This window comes from Miniopterus natalensis, chromosome 11, assembly GCF_054644295.1.
Source record: "Miniopterus natalensis isolate mMinNat1 chromosome 11, mMinNat1.hap1, whole genome shotgun sequence".
In the NCBI taxonomy this organism is placed as follows: Eukaryota; Metazoa; Chordata; class Mammalia; order Chiroptera; family Miniopteridae; genus Miniopterus; species Miniopterus natalensis.
In genome coordinates this window covers 38,893,117-38,907,835 of record NC_142091.1, presented here as the reverse complement: position 1 = coordinate 38,907,835, position 14,719 = coordinate 38,893,117, and the positions used below count along the sequence as shown (strand labels likewise).

General features: G+C 50.0%; 1 protein-coding gene across 3 annotated transcripts; it reads right to left on the bottom strand.

Moving 5' to 3' along the window:
- Positions 1 to 1,988: 1,988 nt before the first annotated feature.
- Positions 1,989 to 6,779, bottom strand: UCP3 (uncoupling protein 3). Of its 3 annotated transcripts, XM_016208469.2 has the most exons (6): positions 6,654 to 6,779; positions 5,939 to 6,140; positions 5,489 to 5,689; positions 4,738 to 4,839; positions 4,079 to 4,259; positions 1,989 to 2,103 (listed from the first exon to the last, which is right to left on the bottom strand). In XM_016208469.2, the coding sequence occupies exons 1-6, from the start codon at positions 6,777 to 6,779 to the stop codon at positions 1,989 to 1,991; spliced, it is 927 nt and encodes a 308-aa protein (XP_016063955.1). The 3 variants fall into 3 exon arrangements, with proteins under 3 accessions (XP_016063955.1, XP_087678341.1, XP_087678342.1); XM_087822215.1 differs by lacking the exon at positions 4,738 to 4,839; XM_087822216.1 differs by lacking the exon at positions 5,489 to 5,689.
- Positions 6,780 to 14,719: the final 7,940 nt, after the last annotated feature.

Genomic DNA, 14,719 nt, shown 5'->3' with positions numbered 1-14,719 from the left:
CTTTGGCACAACTCTTACATATTTGATGAATGAATAAATGAATGCTCTCACATTCGTCTTCTCATTCACTTTACACAGCCACATGGGCTTCCTTCTCTTCTTTGAACATGCCAGGCTCTTAGGGCCTGTGGACTGCCTATTCTCTTTTCCTGGAACTCTCTTCCTCAGATATTTGCCCAGCCAGCTCCTTTTATCATCCCTACAAAACACAGACACACACACATAATTGCACATGTCAGTCAAGTCAAAAGTAAGAGAAATTTTTATTTCATTTATTTATTGATTCATTTTTAGAGGGAGAGGAAGGAAGAGAGAGAGAGAAACATAAATTTGTTGTTCCATTTACTTAGGTATTCATTGGTTGATTTTTGTATGGCCCTGACCAGGGATCAAACCTGCAACCTTCGTGTATTGGGACGCTCTAACCAACCCTGCCAGGGCAGTAAGAGAAAAATTTAAACATGAATTTTATTTGAAAGCCAAACCTGACACTAAATTGATAATTTTTTGCTTTTGTTGTTTTGACTTTCCAGTTTGTACATGCAGATGATCTCAAATTATAATTTAAATTTAGGAACGTGTTGAGTGTAAGTGGATGTTCACTTTTTCCCAGGGTGCAGAGGAATCAGTGTGGGGAAGGAGGGATGGCTGCTGAACATTCCTGCGAGGTGGGGATTGTTCCCACTTCTTTGGTAGGACACTGAGGTGCCAGGATTCCTGGTGGTTAGGCTGCTAGTAATGTGGTGGTGGGGTGAAGTTTGAACCCAGTGCTGTCATCAGAGCCACACAGGCTGCTAAGAAGCAGAAAAAGACAAGTGCTTTGGGTACCCAATATCAACCTGAAAGATACGTAGTCAAATTTAGAAGGAGGTCATCTGGTTCAACCTGCCTTTTACAGATGGAGGAGCCGAAGCCCTGAAAGGCAGAGCAACCAATCTGCGGGAGAGGGCAGAAGGTAGTGTGGGCGTGTGGGGCTCTGGACTCCGCCATTTACCTCTTTTTCCCCAAGCCCCACACTCTTCAAGGTGCCTCACAGTCCAGCCAGGAAATGGGGGCTGCATGGGAGTGGGGATCCCATGGCCACATGTCATCTTCTGTCACTCCTGGCTCATGAATCCCTGGTTCCTTTGACTGCACCTCTAGTTAACCATCTTTCAGGAACTTCCTTGGCACTTCCTCTCTGTCCTGACAAAATCTTTCCCAAGTCCTTGTTCTTATATTTACATTTGTACAGAATTTTTGCTTTTATAAAGTGCTTTTCTGGCCAGCTTCCCACTTGATCCTCATGATACCCTGGTGAAGAAGCAGGGATGGGATTTTTACTCCCATTTTACAGGAAAGGAGACTGAGGCTGCCCTCTGGATTCTCCAGTGTTGTTAGGAACTAATTACGAGTCTCAGCCTCTCACTGGCCCAGCAGTGCTCCTTTGGCACAGATTCCAGGTCCCCCACCCCACCCCTCTCACATTTCCTAGAATTCCAATGGATTCTACACAGCAGACACATTACACAGATGGCTGGTGGTCCATGGTTAATCAAAGGCTGCAGTCACAAGCTTTATGTTGTTTTGGCAATGTCCCTCCAGACTCCTTAGCTGATTGCCAAGTTATCATGTGCCATTCCCGGCCAATGCTTGCAGTCTTCTCTTTCATTGTCTAATCATATTTTTTCAGTTTACAATCTTCCATTTTATCCAAATGGATCTGGTTTGGTTGATTTTCTCTTGCCTAAATGTTAGGCATCCAACCTAATGGGTTTCAAAAATTAATATAATTTATTTTCTATCTTGTCAGTGCGAAACAAAAATGTCCTTACGACAATGCACTGAAGACCAAACTCTTTCCTCCTCTTCTCCTGTTCCTTGAGTCAGCAGCAAGTAAACAGTTCTGTAAACATGTGTGGGTCTGTGCCCCTGTGTGCATGAACCCACTGTTTTATACCATTCTCAACTGGCTTTGTTCCAGTTGCATCCCAAGTGGCCTGACCTATTCAAAATGGAGATTCCCGTAGCATCTGGACGTTCATCAAAGCCCGTTTCAGCTGCTCGTAGGTTACGAACATCACCACGTTCCAGATTCCCAGTCGCAGAAAGGAGGGTGTAAATCTGATGAGAAAAACAACCAAAACATCAGGCAGAGTGGACTAATTCCCAAAGAGATCTACTGTGCTCTCCCCATCACAGAGTCAGTGCCAACGCACCTAGACTTGTGTTAGTCACAAGCATTTTCTAAGATCTGTTCAGTCTTTTTCTTCTCTGCTGAAGAAATTTAAGCAGAAGGAAAGGAAAGAAAACTAACATTTTTAGCCAGGTTACTATTGCAGGCAGTTATTCTCACAGTTCTATAAGGTAGCTGATTGTTGCCAGTTGTCTTTTTCAGAAACTGAGGCCCAGGGAGGTTAAATGGCTCTACTAAAACCACCTGACTCCCTCTGCTGCTGGGTGTTTCTGGGCTCACTTACATCCTGAGTGGTCATCCCTGATTACACATCTGCCAGGGCACTGAGACGCTGGGACACCACAGGGCAAAGACAGTGCAACACCAAATTTAGCTAATCTCCGGAGAGCCTGACTGTCCTGCCCCACCTCAGCTGTGTTTTGCAGACTCAGGAAGGAGCCTGTTACCTGGCCTTCACCTCTTCAGCCTCTCTCTGGTAATCCCCTCCTGGTCCTCTCTGCTCCTGCCAGACCCTTATTTCCACACCTTTGCCCATGTTGCTGCTTCTGCTTGGAATGTCCCCTATTTTCCCTCCTGGCTGGCTGCTGATGGCTCTGTAGGAATCAGCTTGGGCACCATAACCTCACACCAAGGCCTCTCCTGAGCCCTCAGCTTCAGCCCCTCATGGAATATAGCACTGGGGCAATGAATGTGAACTCTGGAGTCAGTCCTGGGTTTAAATCCTAGCTCTACTAGTTTCTAGCTTCATGACCTTGGTAGAGTTAATCTTTCTGACCTCAGTTACCTTCTCTGTAAAAGGAGAACTCTGTAACGGTATCTACCTCACAGAGTTGCCGTGAGGATTAAATGAGTTAAGGCACAGCACACAGCGCAGGGCCCAGTATCAGAACGTGACATCAATAGATGTCACCTACTTGTTTGCTGCTCGTTGAGGAAGCATAGCACAAGGTCTGGCACCCATGAGATGCAAAGCAAATATTTCCCAAGTAAAATAATAAACTGAGACAAGTGGGTAGAGCTGAAGATTGTAATGATGGAGGCGCTTACAGGGAAAGAATTGTCTGTCAGTGGAAACACTGAAAGAATGATGATGTCATTCCCAGGGGTGAGAACCCGTTTGCTTGTTGAGGTCAATCTAACACTGAGCTCCAGAAAGCTGTCATCAGTGGTGGGAGGTGAGAGGGCCAAGAAAAGAGCTTAGCAGTACAATGAACATGGTGGGTGAAGTCTGATGGTCTGGGCTCGAGCCATAGCTCTGCCATTTTAATTTGCAATCTTGGACAAGTTACTTGAGTCTCTTCCTCCATAAATGTGAAGAACGCTGCCCAGTTCAGGGGGTTGTTGAGATAATATAGTGTCCCCCAAAATGTATACACACTTTAACAGCTGATAACTCACTTAATTTTCACTCATTTTTAGGTTTAACTGATTTGAAAGAATGGATGAAGCCAGACTAAGCTTTGAACAAAGAAAATTTATCCTAAAGTGCCCCATTTTTTTATGGGGATACATAAAAGATAAAGTTTATGGTACAAAACCAGCAATAGTATTGAGTGTGGGGAGGAGGTGGCATTTGAACTAGTCTTGAAGAACAACTAAGATTTAAGAGCATGTACACTTTGATGGTTGCCAGAGGGGTGTTGAGGGGATGGGTAAAAAAGGTGAAGGGATTAAGAAGTATAAAACCTATCGAAAGAAAGAAGAAAGGGAGGGAGGGAGGGAGGGAGGGAGGGAGGGAGGGAAAGGCAAGAAGGAAGGGGAAGGGAAGAAGGAAGGGGGAGAGGAAGGAAGGAAGAAAGAAGGAAAGGGAAGAAGGAAGGGGGAGAGAGGAAGGAAGGATGGAGAAAGAGAGCCCGAGTTTTCTGGAAGGGAGTATGGAGGGAGGCAGGAGGGGAGGCTCACCCCTTATAGAAGGCTGAGGGACCCTCCCGGGCCAACATCTTCAGCATACAGTCCAGGGGGCTGTGGTACTGGCCTGGGAGTGAGTTCATATACCGGGTCTTCACCACATCCACTGGGGAGGCCACCACCGTGGCACAGAAACCAGCACCAAAGGCAGAGACAAAGTGGCAGGGGAAGTTGTCTGTAGCAGGGAAGGGAAGAGCAAAGATGGGGCTGTGAGATGGGAAGTGCACTTGCTTTCTTTCCATGTGTGTCTATCATATGTCCCCAATTAAATGGTGAACTCCTTGAGCATAAGGGTAGTATTTTCCATCTCTCACTGCCCTGGGTGGAGCTCCTGGTAAGGACTGGCAAGATAGAGCAAAGCCATCCCAGAGTTGGAAGGTCATCCAGCCCAACCACCTTGTTTGAGGAAACTGAAGTCAGAGTAGGGGATCCTCGCTTAAAGATACATGGTAAGAATTGGTAGTGGGCTGGAATCCAGATCCCTGGCTTCCCCATTCAGGGCTTTTTCCTACTCATCACAATGATGTACTGGGCACTGCTCCTCTCTTTGCTCCTTCTAAAGCCCAGTTGTCTCTGGGTGGTGCCCACTATGTGGAGTTACAGGTTTCCTCCCTGCTGTGGGAGAGCTGTCTGCCTGGAGCCCAGGGCCTCACCGGTGAACAGATGATGGTCCAACAGCTTTTCCTTGATGATGTCGTAGGTCACCATCTCAGCACAGTTGACAATGGCATTCCTTGTGATGTTGGGGAAAGTTCCTGTTAGAAAGCAGGGTGGGGGCTGATAAATGGGGAGTAGGAGAAGTGGAACCCTGGCTGCAAGGCCACAGGCCCTGGTTTGGGAGGCATAGTGCCCTGTTCCAGTGGTTTCAGAGAGCCCGTCCACTCAGCTGAGCAGATTACACATTTCCTAGTGTTAACAACTCTCAGATTACCCATGTCCTCCTCATAGACAGAAAGCAGAGAGGCCCACTTGTGTTTGTTTGGGCCACATTTTGGGAGATAATCTGTAAAATCTATCAAAATTTACATATACCTCCCTGAGACTTGTCTAGAGTTAGAAAAGGAAGTCTTCCTTTGGAAGAGGGAGGCTGGGCTCTTGGAACAGTGACAGAGTGCTGTGCTGGCACGGCCCGAGAGAACATCAAGACCAACCCCCTGGTTTCACAGAGGAGGGCCAGGCTGTAGGAGGGCACAGAGCAAGTGAGTACAGGGCCAGGGCTGTGACCCAGGTGTCCTGCTCTTAACCTTCACTGGGTCACTGTTTCTTCTGCAAGGATTCATGGGACCTCTGGTCTCCATGTGGGAGAGACTCCAGCATTTTTCGAGGTTGCTACCATTTAGACATGTAGGGACCCCTAAGGCCTTGTTCCCAAGGAAGCTCCCTGAGACTGGAGTCCAGACCTACCTTTCCACAGGCCGCTGATCCCTTCCTCCCTGGCGATGGTCCTGTAGGCATCCATTGTCCCGCTGTACTTCTTGTTGCCCCCAGGCCCAAGGTGCATGTTGGCCTGAAATCGGACCTTCACCACATCTGTGGGCTGGGCACAGGTTACTGCCATGGCCCCTGTGGTGCAGCCTGCCAAAATCCGGGTGATGATGCTGCAGTCTGGGGAGAAGGAGAGAGAGTGGGCCAGTGTCCCATCACTTGGTATATCTCTAGGCCTGATGCTGTTCTGTGCAGGGCCCCTGCCAGATGCCTGCCTCTTCTCCTGGCTCAGTGTTCTGGAGCTTTCTTGATGGGGCTCTGAGTCTTCTCCTGAGTGTCTGTTACCAGCTCCCCACACCCCAGCCCTGCCTCTGAGTCTGCCCTGGCCTGGACCCACATGCTGGTGTCCACGGGGTACTGAGCACTTACGGTCTGATCCTTTAGGGGTGTAGAGCTGCTTGACAGAGTCGTAGAGGCCAATGCGGATGGAGGCAAAGCTCATCTGGCGCTGCAGGCCAGCAACCAGTCCGTTGTAGGGGCTGCGGGGACCCTCAGTGCGCACCATGGTCAGGATGGTGCCCAGCACTCCGCGGTACTGGACTCTCTGGGCCACTTGGTTCTCCCCTTGGATCTGAGGGACACCCGTGCAAAGGTGTGAGGAGCTTGTCGGGTGGATGGGGCTGTGTTTAGACGGAACTGCCTGGGTCTAGACTTCGAGAACAAGCATGCCCACAGCTGTCACATCCCATAGGAATAACTGAGGTTTGTGCAGCAGTTACAGCTCACAAGCTGTTAGACAGTGTGTGGTGTTTGATTCTCAGAGCAAAGGGAGGGCAGACTGTTTTTCCCACTACAGTGGTCAGTGGCTTCCTCAAGGTCACCCAGTAATTCCTTTTACTTCACTCTTTATGGTTTACAAAGTGGGGCTAGGCCATGAAGTGCCCTATCACATCATGCCAAAGAAGGTTTATTTGTCTTGGGCGATGGTAATGGGGAGGCGGCAAGGCAGGGTCGTAAGCGGTGGAGTGCGTGGTCTGCTCAGGGTTCTGCGTGAGGAAGAGCTTGCTGGCAGGAGGTGCAGGTGCTATGGTGGAGAGCTCAGCCCTTCCTTCGATGCAGTGACCCTTGGCCAAAGGGCGCCTACCTGCAGGCGGACCTTGGCTGTATCCAGTGGAAAGGTGAGGAGGTCAGCAAAACAGGCCGCCGTGCCTGCCCCCAGGAACTTCACAGCTGTCGTAGGAGGCATCTCTGAAGGCTTCAGTCCAACCATGGTCCCAGAAGTCTCTTCCAGTCCCTCGAGGGCCCAGTGCAGGTCCAAGGAGAGAGGCCGCTCTGCAGCCCTGGACTTTAGTGCAGGGAGGAGGCTGTAGAGAGAGGTCAGCGGAAGCAGAGGGAGCTGGTGCTGTCTGGCCAGCCCCCACACTCCTCTCAGCACCGAGAGGGGCTTTATGAGTGAAAAGCCTGGGCACTGCCATGCTTAACTGTGTGGACTTGGCTTAGAAAAACTGGCCACTAGACTCTGCCTTATGTCTTTTGATCTTTCCCAGCATGAAGTTGCATTTAAAATTTTGTCCTTATTTTTTAAACTTAAAATTGAGGCATAACTTCCATATAATGGGTGTATGCATTTTAATGGTCATGGAGCTGTAACGGGAATTATGTTCAGCCGGGATAGCAGATGGAGGAAGAGATTTTCTCAGCGGGGACCTAACCTGGCATCCAGGCATATATGTCAGATCACATCAGTCCCTGTTTTAAAACTGTCCAATGCCCTGCTCCCTCATTATTCAGAACAAAGTCCAAAGTCCTTGCCATGGCCTGTGGGCCCCACCATGAGATCCACCTTATGCCAGGTTATGTGCTTGGCACTCCCTGGGAAATCCCGAGATGAGTAAAAACTGTGTGTGACCTGCCCACTCTCAAGGAGTCTTGTACGGGCATTAGTCATGCCTCCAAATCATTGTAGTACAAGATGGGCTGGACCAATGTCAGAGGAAGGAGCCATCAAGAAGGGGCTCAAAGGAGGGAGAGACCCTCTCTCTTGTTTGGTAGAATTAGAACAACTTCATGGGGGAGGGTTGGAGGGTTGCATGAATTAGGTCTTGAAAGGTGGGCAGGAGTGTTCAGCAGCTGGAGAAGGGTGTGCGAGGTGCAGGGAAGGGCGTGAGCTGTGTGAGTGTGGGGCATGGCTTAGGGTAAGAGGAAGAAATGGCTGCTGGGCCACGAGGACCTCGCAGTGAGCTTTACACACAATCTCATGGGATTTTCATAACTTTTCTGAATGGGAGCTTTCCCTTCCTTTCCTTATTTTAGATGAGCAAACCGAGACTCAGAGACATGTGCTTGCTCAGTGTTACCAGCCACTAGTATCAGAACTTGGTTCCCTCTGCTATACTGGGCCCAAAATAGTCCTGGAAAGAAGGAAGGGGAGCATTTAAGTCCATTTTACAGATGAGAAAATAGAGGCTTAAGATGGAAAGAGACTAGCTCAATTCACAGAACTCCAACCAGGTTCTTGTGACGGCACTAAGCTCCCTTTCCCATTTGAGTCAGGGACCCTGGCGGTTGTGGTGGAATGGATATCCACGGTCTTGCCTTTAAAAAGCATTTACTTATTTATTTATTTATTTATTTATTTATTTATTTATTTATTTATTTATTTATTTATTTATAATCCTCATCCAAGGGTATTTTTTTCCATTGCTTTTCAGAGAGACTGGAAGTGGGGGGAGTGGATGGGTAGGGAGAGAGAGAGAAACACATTGATTGTTACCTCCTGCTCAGGCGCCAGCCAAACGGGGCCGGGGGTGGAGCCTGCAGCTGAGGTACGTGCCCTTGGTCAGAATCAAACCCGGTACCTTTCAGTCCGTGGGCTGATGCTCTAACCACTGAGCAAAAGTGTCTAGGGCATGATCTTGTCTTTTTTATTAAGGGCATTCAAAGGCTGGGTGGGCATCTTCCCAGTTTAGTAGGTGAAATAAAAGGCCCCCCAAGAGGCCGAGACCTCTGCAGTTTGCACAGGCAGGTCTTAGCTCCCTCTGCAGTGCTCCTCCCACAGTCCATCTTCCCTCCTTTATACACTGCCTTCCTGACAGGGTCCAAGAAGGATATGGCTTTTTGGGAGGATGGTGTGGAGGTCCGGGTGTCTGCGCAGCTGAGCCTGGCTGAGGGAACAGCATGGACTGTCATGCTGGGGAACACCATTCTCCCCCTACCTCTGTTCACACTTCCCTTTGCCCTACAGAAGACAGGCAGCTGCCAGGGGTGGCTTAGTCCCCAGAAGGGAGGTTCTGGCTCCTTTGCCTGGGGCTGGAATGTGAACTCTGAGGCCTCCCCCAGTGCTAGCATCCTGTTAGCCTCTCTTCCAGTAAGCACTGGCATTCCCCTGCCCCTCCCCTCCTTTGACTTGGGCTGGGCTTCTTGGAACCTTAGCCTGGGGAATCTGACGGCCTGATTCTCAGAGCTGGGAGGCCCTTAGGGGCTGTGCTCTCTGGTGCCTCTTACTAGCCTGAGTGTCCCTTATTCAAAACCTTTGGGGGCTACCCAGGCTCTAAAAGAAGAACCCTACAAGTTAGGTATTTTTACTCTACTTTCAGAGTTATAAACTAAGGTCCAGACAGGGGGAATGACCTGTCTGAGGTCACAGGTGACCAGGGCTATGTGACTCCACGGTACGTGTGTGATGTGTGGGCCAGCAGGGAACACTTTGTGGGATTTGCCTTACAGACTGGGTTTATCTTCCTTGGGGAGCCTGTTTTTCCCTGGCTAGGGGCTGAACCACCAAGGGCTTCCCTTCTGAACTCCCTTTATCCTCAGCTACCCCTGGTCCTCTGGTCCCATACCATATACTTTCTTGTAAGATTAGCTCATTAACTGCAGTGGTTTACCCCAAATGGAGGACCTCAAAGCCAGGGACAGGACTGACTTATCTTGCTTCTCTGTGCAGCCTGGTACAGGAATGGCCCAGGGCTGGAAGGGCCCAGGGAGAACCAGTTGACCAAGGAACCCTACTTGCTGAAGGGGGGGAAATGGGAAATGAAATCTGAGATGCCCACAGCAGCCTTTGGTGGAGGGCCTTGAATGCCAGGGCTGTACTTAATCTAGGGGAGAGTGGAAAGTAGCTGGTGGTTTTCAAGTTGAGGAGTGATACTAGCAGATCTGCATGCAGAGCATGCTGGTGCAGGGGTTTGGACTGGAAGAGAGAGATGGGAGGCTCAGAGACCAGCGAGAAGGTGGTTGGAATGGTTCAGTGAGAGGTGTTGGAGCCTGAATGTGGTCAAGAGCAGTGGCCCTGTGGTGAAGCTGGGACATATTCCAGAGACAGTTCTGAGCTGCCCACTGGAGGCACGGTGGATAGGCATGGACTCAGGTCAAAAGCCACACCTTTCGGGGTGGGCTCTAGAACTTCCACTGGTTAATTTGGGGTGGGGGTAGGGAAGTCACAATAGTGGGCACAGGTAAGAGCTGCCCTGAGGCCAGTGCCCCTCAACCTCCTTCCCTCTTTACTCCAGCCTCCTGAACTGGTACTTGAGGAGCCCTAGCAGCCAGCAGATCTTTGCCACTGGCTGGTAGAAGAAGTTGAGAGCAAAACTCTCCTCCAGGTAGCTCTGTTGGAGCACTTGAGAGATAGGATGTTCTAGTCTGCATGGCCTGGGCTAATGGTGCCCATTAATGTTTGCTGGGTGCTTCCTGCACCAAGCACCGTGCTGAGGGCTTTCTAGGCATTGACTAACTCAATCCCTTTATAAGACTTCAAGGTAGTTGCTCTGATTATTCCCACTTTATCAAGGGACTGGAGGCTTTGAGGGCTTCAGCCCATCCTGAGGCTGAGGGAAGGAGCTGGGATTAGAGCCCAGGTCTGTCTGACACCTCTGCCTGTTCCATTGCCTAGAGTCTCAAACTTCAGGGAGAGCTCAGGATCCCTGGAGCTGCTTGTTTACAGAGTGGATCTCAGCCCCAGAGATCCTGGTTCAGGTCTGGGTTGGTTCCTTGGTGTCTCTGAAGCAGGGGTCAGTGGACCCCATTCTGAGTCACCCTGCCCAACTCTACCGTCCTGGCAAAGCCTCTGTAGCATCCCCACTGAGGAAGCTGCTGGGTGGAGAGTTCTCACGGGCTCTGTGCAACATGGGCCAGGCCTCATGCTAGACATGCCTCCACCATCCATACTCAGGAAAGGGGTCCCCAGGGCACTCATGGGGAGAGGGCTTTATGCTCTGGAGGAATCCTGGAGGGATTCTGGGCCAGATTAAGGAGAAAGGCTCTTCTTATCTACAGGGATGTGCAAAATCATAGCAGAGGCAGCCAGCAGAGCAAGGGGTGAGTCTTGGGTAACACCATGGTGGGGTTGAGTCCCAGCCCTGCCACAGTGCCCTCATCAGGGCTGCAGTTCCCTCATCTTGACAAGGTGGGGGCTGGCCTAAATCTCCATCAGCTCTGCCATGCCATGTAGTGATCCTGCCAGTCCCTGGCTGCTCTCTGTAAGCCGTTGTGAAGGGGAGAACATGGAGGGGGGTAGGGTAGAGAATGGGGTCTCACCTGTGGGTCCAGATGGGGTAGGGGAAGCTCAGGATCTCCTTAAGACTCCTTAGGGCTCCATCCCAGGAGGTGGCAGCAGGGCTCTGATTGCTCCCTTGCAATTCACTGTTGTCTCTGTTGCCTTAAGCTTGGCACCTATCTTTATACACTCCCGCTGACCTGAAACCTTACCCTGGAGACGCTAGCTGACAGCCTGGTCACTTGACAAGAGGCGGCTGGTGAGGGGCAGGGAGGTGAGAGAAGTGGTCAGAGTTCTAGATCTGGTTCAGTTCCTTTGACTTGAGGTTCTTTAAAATAGCTCCTTTCCGCTACTGAAAGAGCTACCTCAGGTGATAAGGGTATGTGTGTGTGTGTGTGGGTGTTGGACCTGTCACCTGTGATAGTCCAAAGGTCAAGGACCCCCTTGATAGGCTGGGTAAGGGGTCTCCAGGCCTCCTCTTAATAATAACAGTGATAAAAATTCTCATTTCTTGGTGCCGACTATGACCTAATACTTTATATACATTATTTCTTTTTATCACAACCCTATGAGGTAGGTACTAATAGGATGCAAAGTTTTAAAAAAAATAACAGCTTTATTGAGATATAATTCATATACCATTTACCTACTTAAAGGGTACAATTCAATGTTTTTAGTATATTCACAGTTATATCACCATCAATCATCAGAATTGATTTTACAACATTTTCATCACCCCTCAAAAAAATCCTCCTACACATCAGCAGTCACTTCCCTTCCTCCCAGTCCCAGGCAATCAGTAACGGACTTTCTGTCTCTAGATTTGTTTGTTCTGAATATTTCATATAAATAGAATCATTCAACACGTGACATACTCTGTGACTGACTTCCTTCACTTAGCATACTGTTTCCAAAGTTCATCTGTGTTCATTCCTTTTTTGGTGGAGTATCCTGACATTTGTAATGCTTATTTTACAGAGGAGAAAACCGAGTCTCAGGGAGAGACAATGGCTTACACAGGTCACACAGCTAGTACGAGGCAGAGCCAACCTCTAGCCTGTAAATTATAACGTACTTTGGGGTCTGTCTGCTGTGACCACTGTTTTAGATGACATAACACTTGGAGGTTCCAGCATGGATACTGCTGGAGCCAAAGGGAGCTGGGAGGGTGCGGGGGCAGGGTGGGAAGGGTCCCCTGCAGCAGCTACTGTTGGGTAGGCACTGAGGGTAAGGGTTGGGCACATCTGAACCTGGAATCCAGGTGACAGAGAAAAGAGAAGGGGAAGGGGACAGGGGAGGAGAGGGTGAGAAGGTTGGGAAGGGAAGGGAATTAACTGTGTGGGGCAGAGGAGTATGCAGAGGCCAATGCTGGATTTGGGCCCAGAGCCATGGCCACGAGGCAGATGGTGTAAGTCCAGATGCTCAAGTACAAAGCCTGTCCTCCTTGAACCAGGCCCTGCCCTGATGTCAGCAGGACAGGCAGTTGTATGTTGTGAGAGAAGGGGCTGCTAGGACTGCTGAGGTTGGGAGGGCTCAGGAAGTAGGTTCTGACCTCCACCTGAAAATGCTGGCCTGGAGGTGATGGTACTGTATACAGGGAATGATAAACAGTAGGAACCCAAACAAGGGGGCAGCGGCCCTGGAGAAACCCAGAGGGCAGGCCGGCTGGTTCAGTTTACATTGGCCTGAGAGCTTCTTGAGGGCGGGGCCAGGTCTGTCTGCTTTGGTTCCATCCCCAGAATCCAGCCTGCTCCAGAAGTCCCAAGGTTGGCTGCTATGAACTGGAATCAACAAGCTTCTGGGTGATCAGAAACACCCATTTTCAGGTCTCCTTAAAGGGAGTGCTCAAAGGGAAACGGGGGAGCCACTGGCTAGCTCTGCTGCTCAAAGGGAAGTGGGGGAGCCACTGGCTAGCTCTGCTGCTGGTGGTGGGAACAAAGATGTACCTCATTCATGACCCTGCAGGGCATTTCACCTCTGAGCTGTCACTAGGAAACAGACCCAGCTTCTGGCAATGCACTGGGTTTCAGACCCTCAGGGTGTCTTTGTGTCATACAGGCTGCCTTCAGCCTGGATAGAAGCAGCCTGTGTCCTCCCGTGGCCTTATCCTAACTCGACCTGATCAGGCTATTTACAGGACCTGCAGAGGATTTAGAAGTAATATTCTTCACCTGCTTAACCCCTCAGGCTGGGCCCCTGACTGCTCCACTGTAGGTTCTCTGTGGCCTCAAGGGAGGCCCCAGGCCTTAAAACTCTGGCTGGTGACCTGAGAGGGAGGCTCCGGGGAGGGGGTGAGCTGGCAGTCTACAGGGCTGAGGTGAATGGATGAAGGAGGGCAGGCTGGTCTGAAGGCACTTCACTGATGAGGGCACCCTGTCCCTCCTTGGGGTTCCTGCATCATATTGTACTCTTTGAGGGCATGTCCTGCCTGTCTCACAGTTATTGGTGTGCTTGCCTGTCTAATGATTTGTTCCAGGAGAGTGGGGAGGTGCGGGCGGGGCTGACATTTCCTAAGCTTACACTAAGTGCCAAGTGCAGGTGAAGCACTTTCACAAATGTCATATCATTTAATCTTTACAGCGACCCTATGAAGCTGGGGTTATTATCTCCATTTTACAGGTGAGGCAACAGAGGGAGGGTCAAGCTGGAGGGGACCTACTGGGGAAGTGGCAGAGCCAGACGGGTCTCTTCTCTATCCCCAGGTGCATGCGGCCCCAGTACCCTCTGGATGCTCTCTCTCGGCTCACCTACAGGCTTTAAAAAAAATTTTTTTTTGTAGTAAATATATCTTTATTGATTTCAGAGAGAGGAAAGGAGAGGGAGAGAGAGAGAGAGATAGAAACATCAATGATGACAGTCGTTGATCAGCTGCCTCCCGCATGCCTCCAACTGGCATCGAGCTGGCAACCCGGGCATGTGCCCTGACTGGGAATCGAACCCCGATCGCCTGGATCCTAGGTCTATGCTCAACAGCTGAGCCACTCCTGGCCGGGCCAGGCTTATCTTTTCTAGGAAGCCTTCCCTGACTGCTCCAGCCCACATGGCGTTTCCCCAGGTATTCCCTGAATTCACAGCACTTACTGGCTGTGACCTGTTTTGGTCACTGAGTGCAAAAGCCTTGGGACATCTCTGGAGATGTCTCTGGAGATGTCTCGCATGGTGATTCACTTCCTAGCTACATCAACAGAGGCAAATTAACTTCACTGAGCTTCAGTTAACTATAAAATGGGAAACCTAATATGCAGGTTATAGAGTTGTTTTTTTTGGACTAAGTGAAATGACCTGTGCTTGGGGGTGGAAAGCAGGGCCGTCCATATTAGCTCCCTTCTAACCTCCCGCAGCCACTCTGCACATCTTCAGCCTTATCTTCCCCACAGGCCTTGTCTACAGTAGCTGCTCAAATGTTTGAGGTCTGACAGTCTAAGCCAGAGCTACCCATCCCAGAGATATGGGGGATTCTGAGATGACATATCACAGGAGACTCCCTTTACTTTGCTGATAGATTTGAGGCACCCACAAAGAAATAATGGGTGTCACCCTAATCTGGATCAACCTGATCTTTGGGGTGGCTCGGAAGTCTCATGGTGACTCTGGCCCCTGGTCTCAGATGATCTTCTATCTGTATGATGGTCAAGCTATCTCTCTGGCTGTCAGAACACAAATGAATTCCCAACACTCCTGTCCAGTGGCAACCCAGGAAACACTTGTGCACAGAA

Bases quoted from the DNA above. Each gene is read 5' to 3' on its own strand.
- UCP3 (XM_016208469.2), bottom strand. From the start codon at position 6,779: ATGGTTGGACTGAAGCCTTCAGAGATGCCTCCTACGACAGCTGTGAAG. The intron at 6,141-6,653 runs GTAGGCGCCCTT...GGTGTCCCTCAG, and splicing joins CAGCCAAGGTCCGCCTGCAG to ATCCAAGGGGAGAACCAAGT. The intron at 4,840-5,488 runs GTAGGTCTGGAC...GCTTTCTAACAG, and splicing joins GATCAGCGGCCTGTGGAAAG to GAACTTTCCCCAACATCACA.